At 39.3% G+C, this 19,157-nt stretch overlaps 1 protein-coding gene and 1 long non-coding RNA gene across 6 annotated transcripts in view; one reads left to right on the top strand and one right to left on the bottom strand.

The window, feature by feature from the left end:
• LOC120553625 overlaps nucleotides 1-19,157 on the bottom strand; it is a 64,077-nt gene that overhangs the window by 30,824 nt on the left and 14,096 nt on the right. The window contains exon 3 of the long non-coding RNA XR_005638193.1: nucleotides 11,679-11,786. This is a non-coding gene — a long non-coding RNA (uncharacterized LOC120553625). The remainder of the gene's footprint in view (nucleotides 1-11,678; nucleotides 11,787-19,157) is intronic.
• Nucleotides 1,481-13,662, top strand: syt10 (synaptotagmin X). 5 transcript variants are annotated; one of them, XM_039792243.1, is made up of 8 exons: nucleotides 1,481-2,003; nucleotides 2,559-3,111; nucleotides 6,021-6,582; nucleotides 8,656-8,776; nucleotides 9,084-9,255; nucleotides 9,629-9,758; nucleotides 10,395-10,404; nucleotides 11,686-13,662. In XM_039792243.1, exons 1-8 carry the CDS (start codon nucleotides 1,802-1,804, stop codon nucleotides 11,709-11,711), a joined length of 1,776 nt encoding a protein of 591 aa, XP_039648177.1. In that variant the 5' UTR covers nucleotides 1,481-1,801; the 3' UTR covers nucleotides 11,712-13,662. The 5 variants fall into 5 exon arrangements, with proteins under 5 accessions (XP_039648177.1, XP_039648176.1, XP_039648175.1 ...); XM_039792242.1 differs by lacking the exon at nucleotides 10,395-10,404 and having other exon boundaries at nucleotides 1,482-1,988; XM_039792241.1 differs by lacking the exon at nucleotides 10,395-10,404 and having other exon boundaries at nucleotides 1,482-2,003.

The following is a 19,157-nucleotide window of genomic DNA, read 5'->3' as shown; positions in this document are numbered from 1 at the left end:
AGGTACTGTCCATGTAACCATAGCTGTATTTGTGTCACTCTTTCATTGGAGCTGTTGTTGTTCTCTCTTTTGCCACCGCAATTTCCAGTTTCCCTTGGCTACGGTTTTTTCCCCCCATTGGCATTTAGTGCACCCAGTAAAATTAATAAGAGTTGTGCTCATGCAGTGAAAGAAACAATGTCGTCTTTGCAGTGACAAAGGATGAAGGAACTTCTTGAATTTTTTATGTCATTTGTTTTAGGCAGTAGCTGTTTTATAGTTTCAATTTGATGTTCTGTGGTTGAGAATAAAGTACATTTAATTGAAGTTTTCCACAGACACATGCACATCAAAGTATTTAGGATTTGTCTCTGTTGGTGTCTTGGTGATATTGTTCTTTTGGAAAGCCAATTAGACATTTTACTTCTCTTAATATACATTACATAAAAGTAGCCTAAAATAATAACATTCAACAACAATAATTAGCCCATTTGTTATATATTTGAAGTTATAGCAGACCTACTTTTCATAAATTAAGGGTAATTCAAAATCTGAGCCAATCCTTGAATAACTTTTATAGTTTAAACTGCGCTATCAGTAAAGACAGTGATTGGTTAAGCACTACACGTCTCTTTGGTTTTATGATGCAAAAAATTAAAATAACTATTAGACATTCAACTGAAAGTTGAAGAGTTCTTTGGATTTCAACTAGCTGTGAGCAATCACACAGTGTAAGTCCTGAGTGTGCCAAAAGGTAATCATTGCTTTAAAAATATTAACTAAAAAGATTTTAGATGGATAGTTGTCTTTTTCAGCCTTATTTATATATAATTATTTGTCATGTTTATGTTACAGCTACCTGACATGTAATTACACCAGCTTTGCAACCTGTTGAGTCTATTTTTGAAAGCATTTACATGTAATGTTTAAGTTGAATAGATAATTGGCAGGTCAAGTGATGGTGAGAAAAAGTTGAATTATATTGGGGAAACTGGGAAACGTGTTACAACTGTCCTTGACTCCCAGACTCAAATAGTTATTTAAATTAAGAGTGATATAAAATAAGAAATTAAAGTGTACACAGTGCAATAGCTTAGACTTTTTATATAAAAATGCGCAAATCTTAGTCTGAATATAAGAAATATCCTCATTGACGTTAAGAGTTAAGTTAAGAGTCAGGTAGCTGTAGTGCATGTACTAAACATAATATAAATATAGTTGTATAACTATGGAAAATAAATAAAGCAGTGCTATACAATGCAACATACACTCAAGCATATATCCACCTCACAATTGCAATTCACATACCTGTTTAAAACCTGACACATCATGAATAACCAATCAACACTTCTGATATAGGATACAGGAGGACATCACAAAAATATGGGATGATATTCTTTTTTGAGGTTTTCAAAATAAAAACGTATTATGCGAACCTATTCACTATATCCACGATCTCGTATAGGCTACTCTCTGCAGGGTCACATGGGACAAAGACCTGTTCGGGGTTGGGGGGACTAAGTCTATAAACCAGCACGAAAGGCGGGGACACAAACAGGTCGCTCCCGGGGCGCAGTTACTCGAAAAAGTAATCTCGTTACTGCCACCAACCAACAGGACTCACTAGCAAACTGATGCGCATCGCTATTGGACGCTGCCAGGGTTGGACTCCAGCACCCCGCCGCCTGTTACTCAAACACAGGGAGCGCGTCTGGTCAGTGGCTCCTCGTTGCGCGCTGGATATGGATCAGGACGCAGCGTGCCTCCCTGCTGTCTCCCGCGGACGGGCTGCACTCTGCGGCGCATAAAAAAAGGTGCCCAAATGAATCACCGCCCTCCTGGCTCCCCCGGCGTGCAATGGCTTAACAGGAGAGACATGAGTGTCCGGACGGAGGACAGCATCACCTTGTGCCAAAGGGCTCTCGAAATCATCACGGAACTTTGTCTCACGGGAAACGTAGACCGGGAGAAATGTTCGGATATTTTCCCCCTGGAGAGCAACATACCAGGTAAAGGACACGCAGGTAAATGCAATAAAGTCTTTATTTTCTTTCCCGCCATTCCCTCAATTAATCACTTTCGTGTGTTCCCTTTAAAGAAAGAGATTACGTTGTTGCAGCGTTTGGAAGAAAAAAAAAGCAGAAACCAAACATCAGCTCTCACTTGTTAAAACTATTAAACCACTTAGTTGTATGCATTTTATTGCGTTGAACTGTTGCAAAAGTGCTTCTCTACCTGTTACGCATCCAGACTGATGAAATAGCAACAGGTGGAAAATAGACTGAGTTCTGATATCCTGGCTTTCTCCCGTCTTCTTTCCGTTTTTTACTTTGCAATCTGGGTAATTTACTCAGTATCAGTTTGATTAACAGATTTTGAAAAGCTGCATGTATAGGCTGCATTAAGCTTTCTTGCATATGATACAGTGCAAACTTAGCATTTACATATCAATAAGAACAAGTAATGTCAGGCGCAGATGGGATATGTTTTTCACTTTGGTCACTGAACATGTCATTCTCTTGATGCTGTGGCTCCTTGACCGAGGTTTTACATGACTTTATATTGTCCTGCTTTAACAGGTGCATATGCTGCCCCCTCTTTCTTACAGCTGGCTTTCTCTCCTTTTTTCTCTTTCTCCCTTGCATGTTTGTCTGTCATATTTTGTCCCTTGCTTGCTTCTCCTTTCCTTTTTATGTGTCTCTGTCTTCCTCTATGGGTCTTTCCATGGTTACATGTAGACATCTCTATTAGTCTCCTTGCTGTGGTCGTGGGTTTCTGTGGCCTCGCCCTGTTGGTAGTCTCTCTCTTTGTCTTTTGGAAGCTGTGCTGGCCCTTTTGGAGGAGCAAGGCTCTGTCAGCCCATGCCGAAAATGGCCTCAATGTTGGTTTCCCCGAGGCGCCTCCACCCAACTCGCCGCCGGTCACTGAGTGCAAAGTGGCGGAGGTGGAGAAGAAGTACCCGCTGGAAGTGAAGGTGAATGGACGGAGCACTGTCAAGCTCCTCGAGGCGGCCATGAAGATCAGCCAGACGTCTCCGGACATCCCCGCCGAGGTGCAAACAGCCCTGAGGGAGAAGCTCAGCCAGCAGGCTAAGATCCAGAGGCAGACCACCGAGCCCACCTCCTCCTCCAGGTACCTTACATGTTCCCAATGCAGTCATAACCCCTCCCTGCCTGCGCCTGCATTGAGGACATAATAATGACAAGCTATTTATACACATGTATCTGTTCCTTACAATTATGGTACAATGGTTGAATCCACATTGGTTTGTTTCCCCGAGCTATGCGACAGAAGTACACGCAAAACTGACGTCTACACAATGCAAAAACTGTCCTTTACAGTTGGTGACAGTGCAGCCACTGTCCTTGAGGTGGTTTGGCACGTGTCATGTAGAGCAGCATGGGCTATCCAGTGACCCTGAAATGCTGTTGCACATGTGAAATTTTGTCTTTCTTGCACCGTCTGACCAGATAAAAAAAAAAAACCCTCATCAGCCAGAATCGTGGTATTTCTCCTCGCTTTTAGATCGAAACCCTATAATCTCTTTTACGTGTGAGTTGAGCTGATGTGGTAACGGCGGAGAGCAACCACAGTAATTAAACATCCAGCTCTTGCTTCTCTTTGTTTTCCAGCACTGTGTTTAAACTAGAATGTCCATAATTAGCAGTGCTGTGGGGTGGGAGCTGTCATGGTGGAAGTTGGGTTTCTAGTGAGACGCACCAGGCAGCTGCACTCAGTTTCTCAAAGGAAGACGTTAGTGACATCGCTTTGGTGTGTCGTCAGGCTCGTTAATTCAATTAAATTGAGACCAAGGTCTTCATGAATTGTACACCCACTAGGGATGCAGAATGGCCAGGTTAAGGATTACAACGCCTACTTGCCTTCATCCTTCCACCTACTCTTTTCACAGTGATTCATGTTCATCACTAATTATTTCCTTTTTGAATGACAAAATGTCAAAAACACCTACGACATGCTCTTAGCTCAAGACCAAATACTGTTTTAGGGCCAATCTTAGCTTAAGAGGAATGCACTGAACAACAAACAGAAGGTCGATATAGTCCTGATATTTCCAACCAAATTCTGTTTGCAATGTTTTGTTATTTAACATTTAACATTTAAGTACTGACAGATAGAGAGAAACAATGGTCTTCCTAATGTTACATTTTCTATGAGCTGTATTTACCAAGAGGCCAATTAAGCCAGTGATTGGGCTGCAATTAACAATTATTTGTATTATCTTCTAAAATATTCAGTTTACTACAAGGTAAAGCAGCGAATCCTCACATTTGAGAAGCTGGAATGAGCAAATATTTGGCATCTGATATGAAATATGACTTAACCGATTATTAACTAATGGTTTCAGCTCTAAATCATGGACAGCCTGCCTTGAAAAGTACACAGTGGGGCCATGATTGTCATTATTGGAGATTCTTTGATTCTTGGATAATTCTTTGAATTATTGTGGGGCAAGAATAAGAATAATCCATAAAAGTGATAAACTCTTAATTGTACCAACCATCCATTTAAAGATATTTTAAACAGGTAGCATCTGGTTTTGGAAAACAGCACCAAAAAAAAGTATGTTTGTAACTTTCTGAATTTTAGGAATGAGAAGAAGACAGAAAATGTCACTGAACTTATCTTGCCTCCAAATTCTTTTTTTAATTGAAAACTGAAACAGAGAGCAATTCAATTAGGTTTTTATCCCTAGCATTAGTAGTGGATTTGGTGTGTTTTGGTTTAAAGCGTTGTGTTTTGGTTGTATTTCAAGCAATTTCTCCTAAAGGTTTGTACTGGCTCTTAGACAACATGAAGCCTTCCATGTTTTTACGATACTTGAGTGTGGAAAAGAATTCAATTTTCAGCTGTGCTTCCTGTACAATTATTGTGCCATGGCTGTCAGATTGTTGTGATGGTCTTACTGTCAGAAAGGAGGAGGGCCAGTTGCTAGGTGACAAGATCGGCGAGTCGAACACGGCTGTTTTTTTTTTTCAAAAGATGTCAACTTCACAGAAATGTGCAGCATTCAGGTAATTTGTAAACAAATTACCTGAATGCTGAGAGATTTTTTTTATTTTATTTTTCAAAACACATGGTCAGTGGTGACGAAGATGAAGAAAATCCGTCAGTTTGGCTACTTGTCCTTTTATTGTCTGGTTCTACAAAAGCAGCTGTGTTCAGTAAGAAAGTGCAAGCATGTTGTGTACGTCAGTGTCCTTAGTTTGTCTATAAAATCAAGGATGTGTGGTCAAATTAAGCTATTTTACCAGGCTCAAAAGGACTATATATGTACTGTATATCTTATATTGGCGAGATCATTAAGAGCATTTTCTTTTCTTTTACAGTTCTTTTTATTGAAGTTACATAAATTGCAAAAAGAACACCATTACCACCCCACAACGAACATCCCCTACCCCCTGCCATCACTCAATAAAGTTGCTTTACTTTATAGAGGGATCTACAACATGGTCTACACAGATATCAAAGTGTACACAGTACAAGACAATTGTTAATACAAGGCACTTAGTAATGCAAAGGGAAATTGAGATATAAAAGGTCAAGGTTAAGCAGAAGCAGCACGTCCAGGTCCGAATACAGGTGTGCTTCAAAGGTCGTAACATGGTCATTTCATTATTTATTTCTGTACTTGTGTGGAGGGTTTATTAAAAATGTCAAAAAAGATCACAAAACTTTAACAAATTTCTTTTTAGAACCCTGTAGTGTACATCAGATTTATTTATTTTTTAGCTTCAGGTTAGACAATACATCCCTTATCACTGTGAGTTGTCTTGTGACTACAGTAAATATGTGTGCTTCTATACTAGACTTCTTTTCTGAAGACTAAAGACCAACCAAAGATCATTTCCTGAGCTATTCTACCGGACATTAATATGTCATGAGCGCCACATTAGTATGCATTATGCTTTTCGGATTTAGTTCTCTCCTGACAAACCATTAGCGCCCATCATAACAAAGCCACTGATGCATAACACTGACACTTGAGACATTTACAAGATGTCCTTTGCCCTTTTCAACAGGCACAATTCATTCCGGCGCCACCTGCCTCGCCAGATGAATGTCACCAGTGTTGACTTCAGCATGGACACAGTGCCTCTCCGCCAGTCTTCTACAGTGAGCATTGGAAGAATAAAGCCTGAACTCTACAAGCAGAAATCTGTGGACTCAGAGGGTGAGGCTAAAGAGCCTGTGGAGACTTGCGGAAAGCTCAGCTTCTCACTGCGTTACGACCACGAGGAGCAAGCTTTGGTGGTGAGAATCCTCAAGGCCTTGGACCTGCCCGCCAAAGACTTCACGGGCACCTCCGACCCGTACGTGAAGATCTACCTGCTACCAGAGAGGAAGAAGAAGTTCCAGACACGCGTCCACCGCAAGAATCTGAACCCCATGTTCGACGAGACCTTCTGTTTCCCCGTGGTGTATGATGAGATTTGCAACCGCAAGCTGCACTTCAGCGTCTACGACTTTGACCGCTTCACCAGCCATGATATGATTGGCGAGGTGGTGGTGGACAACCTCTTTGAACTCTCTGATCTTTCCAGGGAGGCTGTAGTGTGGAAGGATATTCATGCAGCAACTACGGTGAGTTGGCGTTCACACTAACACACTGCCAAATCCTCCACATATTTGGATATTGTTGCTATGTAAGAAAAATTGCTACAGACTTCTTCTGTGCTATCTTTGAGGAAAGAAACTCACAGTAAATACTGTTTTTAGAAAGGTCTTAACATGAAGTATTGCACTGAATCCCTTTTAATAGCCCAAATTCATCAACAACGTTCCACAAAAGAGGCAGGTAGAACACATTGCATAATCAAATGCTTTGGGAAATCAATTTCATCAGCCAAACACCCACACACATTTTCCAGAAACTGCTGGGTATTCCACAGATATAAATATAGCAACAGAGTAACATTATCCAATCATGAGATATATGAACTGCAGCAGTATGCTCTCAAACGTTACTGTAAAGTAATTACACAAACAGGGTAGAGCATATTGTAGATGGTATGTCCTTATATGAACTGGTAATTTAGCCTATAATGCGTTTCACTCCTACGTTAACACTCATCACAGTTTACTCAAGAGCCTCTGCTTTATTTATGAATGTTTTCATTGTGATAAACACCGAGCCATTGTTGTCAGGTTCACAATAGCTTCTGTAGGCTATATTAATAGCTACAGAATAACTATATATTCATTTTTGCATTCAGAGTGACTGCAGATTATTCTCTATTTCCTCAATTAAGTTTAAGGGTGTTCATTTATTGTGTATTGTCAATGACAAGGGGTTGAGTTTTAAATTATAATTAAAAGTTGTTTTCTTTTTTAAGTACTTAGATTTGAGCCATTCCGGTGCCTGGCTTGTGTAGTCAAGTAGAAAGATTATATTTGCCTCCTCAAACTGCAGGCCATAGATTAACCTTAAACTTCCTCCTGTGTCGAATCGATAAACACCTGAGGGCAGCTTCAGGTACTACTGTGGATTTATACTTGAGATTAAGGTGTTGGATGTATTACTCATAAAGAGTGTGTGTGTGTGTGTGTGTGTGTGTGTGTGTGTGTGTGTGTGTGTGTGTGTGTGTGTGTGTGTGTGTGTGTGTGTGTGTGTGTGTGTGTGTGTGTGTGTGTGTTTTATTTATGGCATATGCAGCATTTCCCAAGGTTTGTGGATAGAATTGTGATGTATGATTGTATGTGCTACTATAGGTATACAGATTACAATATCATTAATATTATTAATAAAATACCATTTTTAGCCAACTTGGTCCCCATGTGACTGCAGTGATGTGCCTTTAATCACATTTGTCCCTCCAAGCTTGTTACTTCGGAGTACTTTCTAGTTTTAAAAGACCTTTAACACTAATATTTACTTTGCTAGATGCAAATAATAAAGCCAGAAAAAAAGATGAGCTGAGCAGAACAGAGGTTGTATTAGACCCGGGGTTGCTTTGAGATAAATACTATCATAAGCATGCTAACATGCTCACAATACCTCACAAACCAATGTTTTGGACAAATTAAAATGTTGATCTGATAATGGCATTAGATGAAAAGTCCAGATTTCACAAAAGTGATAATTCATCCTGAGGAGGTCATGATAATCTGAACCAAATGTCATGGCAAACCATCTAATATTTGTCGATATAAATATCACTTTAAACTAAAAATGGCAACATCATGGTGGTGCTAGAGGAAAGTTCAGGGAATAATCAGACTAAGAGAGATTCATTTTATGATGACCATGAATGCCTGTACAGAATTGTATGGCAAACCATCCAACAGTTGTTGAAATATTTCAGTTTGGACAAAAAGTAGTGGACCAACCAAAACTGCCATCCCTGCAGCCGCACAGCTAGTGTGGCCAAAAAACAAATCATTCATTCCAACTATTGAGAATCGAGTGACTAACAGCTGGCAGATGAGAGAATAGTGACAAATAAGAATGACTAATAGGGTTTGGTGCCTATACTGCTTTGAAGGAGAAAAATATGCCAGCATGCCATGCCTCGCTGCTAAAATGTTAAGAACCAGCTGACAAAATACAACTTCCTTTATTAAATTACCTGTTTACTCCTTTGCTGTGGCATTTTGATTCACAGAATGTGGTCAAAGCCTTTAAAATGTCTTTCTTTTTTCTTTTTTGTCCTCCAGGAGAGTGTGGACCTGGGAGAGATCATGTACTCGCTGTGCTATCTTCCCACAGCAGGAAGAATGACCCTAACAGTCATCAAATGCAGAAACCTCAAAGCCATGGACATCACAGGCTCCTCAGGTAACCTGACAGTAGATAAGATGTGGCTTACATCGATGTACGACACTGTGCCATAAATCTAACTTAGCTGAAATAAGACAGCAAGTGGCCAATTAAACTGAATAGAAATGGGGAAGAGACACAGGGAGGCCAATGAGAACAAATTATTGAACCTATTACAATCCGTGTCAGAATGTGTCTTAGCTGTACTTTTATATGAAAAAGAGGTTCTGAATGGAATGTTAAAAGACATAATTTCCCTTAACATTTGTATTGTTAGTTTCTGACATCATCATCATCATCATATGACAGTAAACGTGTCTCCCAGACCCTTATGTGAAGGTTTACTTGATATGTGATGGACGGAGGTTGAAGAAGCGAAAAACAACCACCAAGAAAAGCACGCTCAATCCAGTGTACAACGAGGCCATCATCTTCGACATTCCCCCGGAGAACGTGGAACAAGTCTGTCTGTCCATCATGGTGATGGATTATGATCGGTAGGTCAAGCAGTCACTAGATGCTGTCTCTATAGTACATGCTAATGTGCTAGCTACAAGTCAACAAAATGCACACATGAGGAGAGAGAGATTTGGGTTTTTGAAGTGTAACTTTGATCAACAAAAGCTCTCGAACACAGAAACTGATCATTTAAACAAATTGGACTACTTTTAGAAGGTGTGTAATTGATTGTTGTTTGGTTTAGACCTGGCCTTGATAAACTTTCAGCTTCTTTTTCAATACATTTATTTAATCTAAGACCGGTGAAATATGCATTTAATTTTTGAATTTAGTCATGATTTTTTTGTGTCTGTTCCAGGACTACTAGAAGCTTTACAATGTGCATCCAAATGTGTGTTTTACTACTAACAGGGTCGGACACAATGAGGTGATCGGTGTGTGTCGCACCGGGCCAGATGCTGAGGGTCTTGGACGAGATCACTGGAACGAAATGTTGGCTTACCCGCGAAAGCCCATCACACACTGGCACGCCCTCGGAGAGGTACAGACACTTCTTTTTATCCCTGACTCCAGTTTCCCCCAGTCTCAAAGCGGTCATATTTACAGAGCTTTCTAGAAGCTCCTGAATGTGACATTGAACAGCGCTTGATGCTGTGCTGTGCAGCTCTGTCTTGTTGAGCTTCTCCCTTCATTTCTTTCAGGGAGATTACATTATTTTCAATCTCAAAATTATTTTAAAATCCATCAATGCAGCTGTACTTGTTTTGAATATAAGAAAAGACCAGGAAATCTAATTAACTGAAAAGTTACATTTAGTTTTTTTACAAAGATTTCTCAATTTTGAGAGACTATTTTAGTCCAATCTACTCCTAAAAAGTCTCTGTATTTTTCTGTAAAAATCACCAAAAAACATAAACAATGAGCTTGAAGGGATATTTTGAGATTTGGGGAAATGTATTCACTGTCTTACCAAGAGTCAGGTGGCATTAATATCATCTCGGTGCTTTGCTGTCTAGTTTGCTAGCTAATAAGATACCATGTGTAAATACTGTAAGACAGTTTTACAGTTGCTGGAAGGCTAACTGTGCCTCCCCCCTTTTTTAATGTAATTACATATTTTACATCTTATCAATGTTTCTTCCTCTTTTGCCACATCTACTCCCCATCTGACGAATAGGAAATTACAGGTGATTACCCATTTTCAGTGGTAAATCTACTTTATAAGCTTTGGTTTAAAAAGACTGTGATCATAAGCAAAAACCATGTCTTCTGTAGCTCTTGTCAAAACATGTTCTGTAATAAACACTCACTGCATAAGAAGATGGGAATACAGTCAACTTGGATTGTATTTATTATTTATACATCTATTATTGGGAATACTTTGTGCTGGGAAAAATGAAACAGCGTGCTATACATACAATAGTAATGTTATAAAGGAAGCATTATAAATAATCCTAAAATGACAGTCAGCCACAGGAACAGCTAAGACACAGCAGTTGTCCAGACCAGTGGAAGAGCAGGAGGTTTCAAACCCGCTCACAAGCTCAGTAGAGGAGTGTGTGAGGTTTAAAATGGAAAATGTGTGTTTAGCTATTGGCAAAAGTACAAGTGTTTGAATCGTGCAAACAGAGAAGAGGATTTTGCTGTAAGTTGGGTTTGACATGTGTCTAACAATGTTGTGATAGTTTTGTGATGTTAAAAATCCCGGTTGTGATTCCCCAATGTAGTCTTATACTATCTTTGTCTTTTTTTCCCACTGTGCAAAATGCTGGAATCCATTGTAATTGCCTAACAGCCACTATGCTCCAAGAAGGAGCTAATCTTTTAGAGTAAAATTTCAGTCCTACAGTGGTTGCGGGATTCAAACTCAACATGTAAGACCACTTATTGTATTATGTCATAAAACTCATATATCGTTTAAACTCATATATCGTTAGAGTTAAACTTGTCTTTTTATGTCTTGGCAAATTGTCTCACTCATTCAACAAAATACACGGAAACTGTATCTCGTCACTGCTGATGTCAAAGTTGTTGCAGTACTCAGTATGAGGACAAAGTACACTGAAAATCTCCTAAATCAACTACAGATAAAGCTAAATCCTATACACTAAAGTGCCAACAAAATCGTCAACACTGCAAGTGGGACGTTTACAACCCATGTGGATGCAGATGCATGCCACACTTTGTCAAAAAAAGTAAAGGACAACATTTTAATCACTAATAAGTTTCCCTTATACTATAGTTTTTTGGCCACATCCCCTGGCTGACACAAACTCCCTCTCTTAAAAACAATCATCTGGCTCTGCTGCTTAATGTGGCCTGAACCAGCTGGGTCAATCAAAGTTTTTTTTTTGCCTATGATCACAGTACATCCTGAGGACTAGAGAAACAACCTGCTTAGTAACCACAAATTGAGGGAAAAAAAATCCTCTATAATGTGTTGTGTTTTGTGATATTTTACCTTGCAGTGGCCGGGAAGAGCAACAAGCTTTGAGAGTCAAGGTTCGTGTCCTTCACCCAAACCTCCACAGACGCCCTGATGGTCACAGGTAGAGTGAGAACACTACCTCTGTAAGGAAGCAAGACGTTCGTTTAGAGTTGCTGAGTTGCCTGAGTCTCTTGTGAGCATGTTGTATGAAAATTCATCCCAACACGTTTATATGTTTATAAAAAACAAGGTTGTATTGAAATTGTTCTTATTCATTCATTTGACATCGGGTCCTTGAAATGCTCTACAGAGCTGGCTATGCACAGCACTCTCTGTCATTCTATTCAAGATTTTTTCATACATCTGCTTTGAAATTCTCAGAAAGGCTTTATTTGCCAAACATTTACACAGACCACATGAATGGTATGCCTCACTACAAGAAGTCCTCTGTGATTCACATACAGCTGTATCAACCTCTTCAAGATTCTGAGGAAACATTTTTTTCTGGCCCTCCAGCTCTGTAGTGAGTTGGCATTTTACTTTAAAATGACAGAAAGTTAAAGGGCTACGCTGTTCAATACTATGAAAGCATTTGCTTGATTAAAAATACAGTCAATAAATCCAGGGAGTCCTGATCCAGGTTTCGGCTGACGAATGCAGGTAATCGAGCATGCACAAGGGCTCGGTAAACTCTCCTAAAATGTACCTGCCACAACTGTCACTGTTGTGTAAAAGTGGCCATTAACCAGCCACTGTTACCTGCATTTTTATTAGAAAAGTCAACAGGACTCTCAGATTTATAGAAATTGTAGCAGATACATGTAGCAAAGACAGTATAGAGAGATAAACTAAATAACTTAATACTTTTTTCCCCAAAAAACCCAGCAAGACTTAATAATAAATATAACGATTTCATATTTATTTTTGTACACACCAGATCGATTTCGGCACCCTAATTGCAAATTGAACGAGCAGCATCAACAAATTAGACTCATCATCGTTTTACTCCTATAACTTTATTAAATAGAATTCTGTTGTTTACACTGCAAATGTCAGCACATGCCAATGATATAGAAAATAGTGTCCAATCATTGCTTAACAACCGTAACTAGACACAGCAAGTCTTCAAGGATCAAAGGCCAAACAACACCAAAAACATCAAGTAGAGTAACACAGATGGTAATCTTAATTTAAAATCTAGGAAGCAAAACTTTATTATGTAACAGCATTTCCTCACCAGTTACAAATTTAGGGAATTATAACCCATAAAACTTTTGCAAATTGCATGTATGTTTTTTGCATCAAACCATATTTACTTAACTTCAATGCATCTAACACAGAACATTGACTCTGCTTCTCCTCATACGTGAGTAATAAGAAACTAATAAGAAACCAACATAGCAAATAAAAAAGGCTATGTACTGTTATCTTACTTGCACATGCTTATGATGCTTTTTGTCCCTTGCGCTGCTTTTAATATTGACAAGAAATATTTTTACTTGTAGCATGCCTCTCACCACTTTAAAAACACACCCAATGAGGGAAAATGTCAAAAATTAATATATTAAGAGTATTTAAAATGTCAGACTTTGTGTTTACATTTGTATATATACTTGTCAATGGCATTGTTTGTATATATTCAAAAGAAGTTTAAGAAGTTGTCGTGAACTTATGGAGATAGAGACATCACAATGTATTTCTCTTGTTTGGTGATCATTTGAACAGCTCAGACTTGTAATTGAGTGAAACTGATACACGTTCTGTAATAGTTGTGAACAATTAGTCAGGCTGGAGACCCAGTGAAGCCAACTCTACCTTATTAAGTTATTTCATGTTTAGGAGTTTAGAGCTTTGATCTGTAATTGTTTGCATATTGGTTAAATCTATACTGAGCAAGAACAACTGCACCTGCTGTCATGATGTGTACAGTTTGTGATAACTTTTGTAACACTTTAAAGTAAATCTTTGGAATATGATTTATTGTATCTGTTTCATATGTATTTTAACTAAATAAATTTAAAAAAATGAAGAGTCACAGCATGTCTCTCTTTGTCTGGAATAGAAGAATGAATATTTTCATTTACAGCAGCATACACCATTGCCATGTCCCCAGTTTGGAGAAGCAGGCAGGATTACTGGCATGAAAGCTAAGTAATGTACTGCTGTGGACGAAGGCAGCAGCAAAATGTATTTTAGCCAATCAAAAACATCAATATCAGTTTTAGTGTACGCTATATTAACAATATTTTCTCTGCTTTACCTTGCCGTTAGACAGCCCTTTCCGACGGGGAACTTAAGCTGTTATCTATTCTCTTTTCAAATTCACCAGACTCCTTTGACAAAAACAGTAATTTTACCTTGCAGAACATGAGAAATGCTGGTCTACCGCTGCTTCGATCGGTTAGTTACTTGTGTGACTTTCGTGTTTGAAAGGTTAGTTCGGATTCACCAAAGACATACAAATCCGGACAAAAACAAACTCACACCTTTGCCATACATTCATGACACATTAGGTAACGTTTATAAAAATAACTATTGTTAAAATAGTTGAAAAATTCATACATGTGTCGTATTTGTGTGGATGATGCTTAAACTGACATGTATTACACATAAACTGGTGATGTTTTCAGTGATATCCATTTTTTGGTCTCACTTGCAAACACTTTGTGAAAATGTGAACCTCTGGCACTCGAGGGGCGGAGGCAGAGCAGAACGCAGGGCAGGGCCTTGTTGAATATTCACTGATTTCATGCAAATATCACCAGTTAACAGGATCACCAGCTAAACTGGCACACCGGTATTGTGTGGAAGTGTGTTCCCCTCCTGTGTTGTTTAGTCTTTCCCTCCTGTTAAGATGCGAAGCACCCCCATCCATAGTTGGATGGTTAGAGATAAGGTTTGGTTCAGCTTTAGGCAACTTTAGGGGGAAACACACGGGGGAAAGTCTTCAACGGCGAAAGTGGAGCTAAAGGCAACGAAAGTGGTGGTGGACATGAACGTGAACTTGATCTCAAGCTGAAGACATTGTTGATAAAAAGGTTTACACAACGTCAAAAAAAATGGTTCAGATTTCACTAAAGCGACGAGGAGCAGATTAAGCCGGTCTGCAAAATATGTCGGCAGTTGGTGCCAGCAAGGACGGGAAACGCAACAAATCTTTTCCATCACCTGACCAGGTACCATTCAGCGACCACACCGAGAGTATGAAAATGTGGACTCATGCTGGCTCAAGTCCACACAAACACAGCCTACAAGTGTTAAAACCATTGTCTACTGTGAACAGTGCTAGCATTAGCTGTGCTGTAGCTGCTGTACCAAAACAACAATCAATCGTGCAGATATGAAAAACATTCCAAAAGGAGCAAAAATATAAGGAGCGCTATTTCTTATTTTATTGTATTGTATTGAGATGCTTTCTTGGCAGGAGTTTACATTTAAAATGTTACTTTTACGTAGTTTTACGTTGTTTACAAAATCAAAAGAAATGTAGCCAAAGCTAACTTAGTTTGCACTTATTGATTTTGCAGACACAAAAAAGGAAAACGTAATTGTAAAATGACTGTACGAGGAAAACAGGGGCTATATTTCTTTTGCCAGTAGAGGGCACTACAGCTCCGTTGACCAGTATGTGAATAATACTATAATAACATAATGTGAATTTGTAATGTGAGATCTCAAAAAAAAACATTGTGCTGAATATTGTAAAGGCATGCTTTTTTCTTAATAAACTATATTCTAAAGTGTAATTAAACCTGGTTTCTTCTGGCTTCATTCAAGATGCAATTCGAATGGGCAGTATCAGCAAAAGAATTCAATTTTGATAAATATTGATATCGATCAAAATGGGAAAATATATTGTGATAAAAAATGTTGCCATATTGCCCAGCCCTACTGTTTCACGCCTCAAATGTTTTCAGAAACATATTTTAGTGTACTGTTTAGCTGTGAAATTAAAAGGTTACTGATTCATATTTGATCAGCACTGCCTGACCTCTGTCATTGACCTCTGGGTAGAGACTCCTCAGCTCTTTGTTTTCCTCATGCCTTAAGGAGCACCAGGAGGAGGCAGAGGAACATGTTTTTTCCACAGATTATCTGATTTGTGTAGTGCTGTCAGAGTATAGTGACAGTTTGAGCAAATAATATATATATATATTTTTTTTTTAAGTTACCAAATGTAGCTTCAACACAGCCAAAATGATCGAAAAAAAAGGTAAAATTCAAAAGCCCAAAATGTCCCTAGTGATGCACAAGGGTTAGTCAAGTAGCCCTTTCTCCAAACACCTGTTATTTGGCTCTGTGGTCGGTTGGGACCGTGCTCCCTTCACCAACCACTGCAGACACTTGAGTTAAAGCAAATAATAAATGTTACACAACCACTGCATCGAGCGATACAAGGCCCTGAGTTTCTCAAATGCTTTTAAGAAGCTCATCAGATAGATGGTTCCCTCTTTCTCATCTTGCATCTGTTTGATGGTAAAAACATGAAGAGAACATTTTGATCTCTCATGCAGCGTGACATGCAGCACAACTTCCCTTTGATCTGCAATATTGGATAGAAACAGACAAAAGGAGGATGTTGCATTAGTTTCCCTGGCAATGAAACTGAACGCCAAACCCATATTTAGAGTGGAGTTGTAGCTTTAGTTAGCAAGGGCTAATAGCTCCACGTGGTGATGCATGTAATTAAAGCTTTGTCATTTCCTGAATGCTTGTTTGAGCTGGGTATTTAACACCACTGCTCTGGGGACTTAGGAGGAGATTGGACAGGTCTCGTAGCTCAACAATGCACCTGCAGGATTAGTCATAATTTGGGGGAAATCATCCATCCCAATTTCAAATTGTCAACACAAGAATAAAGATGAGAGCTTCTTTCAAATACTACTCTTTGAAGACATCCTGTTTTGAATAATAGTACCTTTAATTAGCCATCACTAGCTTATCAAAGAGCCTAAGTAATGCCAGTATGATAGAACCTTTTCATTTAATCAAAGATATTCATTAAGATTTGTTTTTAAATATTTATTAAGATCAAGACGTGTTATCATATTCATCTGGTATCACTGATGCTTGTATTTACCAGGTTTCCTAGACAATAACACTTCACAGCCAAAGACATCCGTATGCACAGACAGGTCTGCTTTATTATAGCTCTATTTTCCATGCCACGTTGGATACAGAGGGTCGAAGGTCAACTCATTAATGGCGAGGTAGCGGGGACTAGTTCTATTCTAAGAACAATTACAGTTAAAGGGGTAAATGGACTGACAGTTATGTAATGCCGCCATCCATTTCAGCCTATCAGTCGTTTTTATGGCCTTCGATGTCTCCACTAAACAAAAAATCATGGCTCTCAGGCACATGTTCATGCCTAATGTGCATCTGGTAGTAGCTGGATTATCATTCACAAATGGTGTAAAAGATTTCCAGAAAATATGCAAATTATAAATGATTATAGTATTTAATATGATTCCATCGCAGTCAGGGAAAGCATGAATACAAAGATTAATATTTTAATTCAATTCCCAAGAGAGATGTAATACTACCTTGATTGGTCATCTTCACGGAGTGAATTTATAGCCCCCATGACTTCCTGGAACAAAGCCTCGCGGTTGCTTAATAATTTCTCTGTCTGGCACAGTATCAGAAGCTTGTCTACATCTTTACACTGATCTGACATAAACAGTCCTCTCCTGTCTTAGTATGGAGGGGTGAATAAAGTGTAAGAGGTGAGAGGGTGGCTTTTGCCTGGAGGGCGTTTAGTACTAGCCTGGCTCCGCCCTCCTATACGTTCTTCCGCTTAATTTTCATTTTCCTTCAGTACTCCGTCTGGGTTTGCGGTATATTCGCAGGTTTTCTCCAGCCAAATCTTTACCGGTCCAATCAGCAAACAGAGGGAGTGGCTGAGAACGATGACGTTGAAGTCGTATGCTAGTTTGAGTTGTAGTTCCGTAATGGCGGCGGAGAAAGATGCGAGCGAAGCCATTCGGTCCGTTGTGGCAACGCTGCCGAATATCCAGAAGTTAAAGCCCGACCAAGAACAATCTTTGCTGAGTTTTGTTGGTGGCCATGATGTTGTGGCCCTCCTCCCCACGGGGTTCGGGAAAAGTTTGATTTTCCAGCTCGCTCAGTTAGTGGTGAAGGAGTTGGCTAAGGCTAACGCTAGTGATGCTAAGCCGACGTCATGACTAAACATTAGCGACTGGTTAAGGCAGAACCAAGAGTTTGAAACTTCAACAGAGTACCCGCCTTCAAGGAAGTTAACACTTGTCAATGGAGAGAGGCCAGACTCTCTGTACAAATGAAATGTACGACAGTCTGGTAGGACCAGGCTAGTTTAGTACTGTAGAGGGATCAAAAACAAAAACGGTGCGAAAACGTTTTATCTTTCCAACTTTTTGATCTCATCGGGTGTTTAAGGATCAAGTAGCTTGAAGAATTCAAGGTTGAATGCGTCTTGTATATTTGTCTTTGCTTTGAAAATCTGAAGCTGCTATCCGTCAATTGGAACAAGCCATCACCATCACCAGAATAGAGGAGATGAAAGGTTTAGATTTCATCTTTCATTAGACAGAGCTGACACAGAGGGAGGACATATTGATGAAAGGGACTATAAATACATGTTTTACCCCATGGATACAACAGCACAGGAATCCTCATTACTCTTCCTCCTTCAATTGATTTGTCTTGACAGAAACGTCCAACTCTTGAATAACCATGAAGTGGATTTATATTTACACCTGCAGTTGAACTATAAAACCTAACATTGTGAATGTTTAATTAATCACTCATGGGCATTTTAAATCCAACTCTCTTCCAAAAAATACTTCCAAAAGGCATGCCATTATTAACTGGTACCACAGGCAGTTAATGCACACAATATATCTCAGAGACTTCAGAGGCTATTTCTTTACAGTTGATGAGGGAGAGGGAGACCACACAATTCGGCTTACATGAACTTTAAAATCCAAGAAGACACAAACAAGGTAGTGTGTTGTTGGAACAAAATACTTGAATTAACATAATACACCAACAAGAATCTATATGCTTGTGTGTACAGTGCAAAAAACTAACTTTGCTTCACTATCCCCAAATGTTTTGTGCAGATTATAAAATCATTCCCACACTGCCAGAGATAAGATTTAAGACTAAGACTAGAGCTTTTTAAGGCCTCTTCAAGATTTACTCTTCTGTGATATGATCCCTGCTGCTCTGTTTGGCTCCGATACCCTCTGAATCAGACTTGTATTATATGGTGTAAGATCACTTTCAAATCTAGTCTGAGGATAATTAAGACATCGAGAGTGACACTGAGATGGGAAACAAGAAGCTTCGCTGTGGCTCCGACAGGTGTGAGCGCCGTCACAGGGGTGGGAATAGTCGTAATAGCAGGTTGTGTGTGCAAACAGGCCACTTTGGCTGCTCTGCTGATTTACATGGTGAGCAGAGGTGGAGGAGTCGGCATGAATCACCCGAAAGACAGCGAGGACACCGTGAGCTTGAATCTAAATG

Source organism: Perca fluviatilis, chromosome 23 (genome assembly GCF_010015445.1).
Source record: "Perca fluviatilis chromosome 23, GENO_Pfluv_1.0, whole genome shotgun sequence".
In the NCBI taxonomy this organism is placed as follows: Eukaryota; Metazoa; Chordata; class Actinopteri; order Perciformes; family Percidae; genus Perca; species Perca fluviatilis.
The sequence above is the reverse complement of the archived record's forward strand: the minus strand, read 5'-3'. Positions and strand labels throughout refer to the sequence as shown.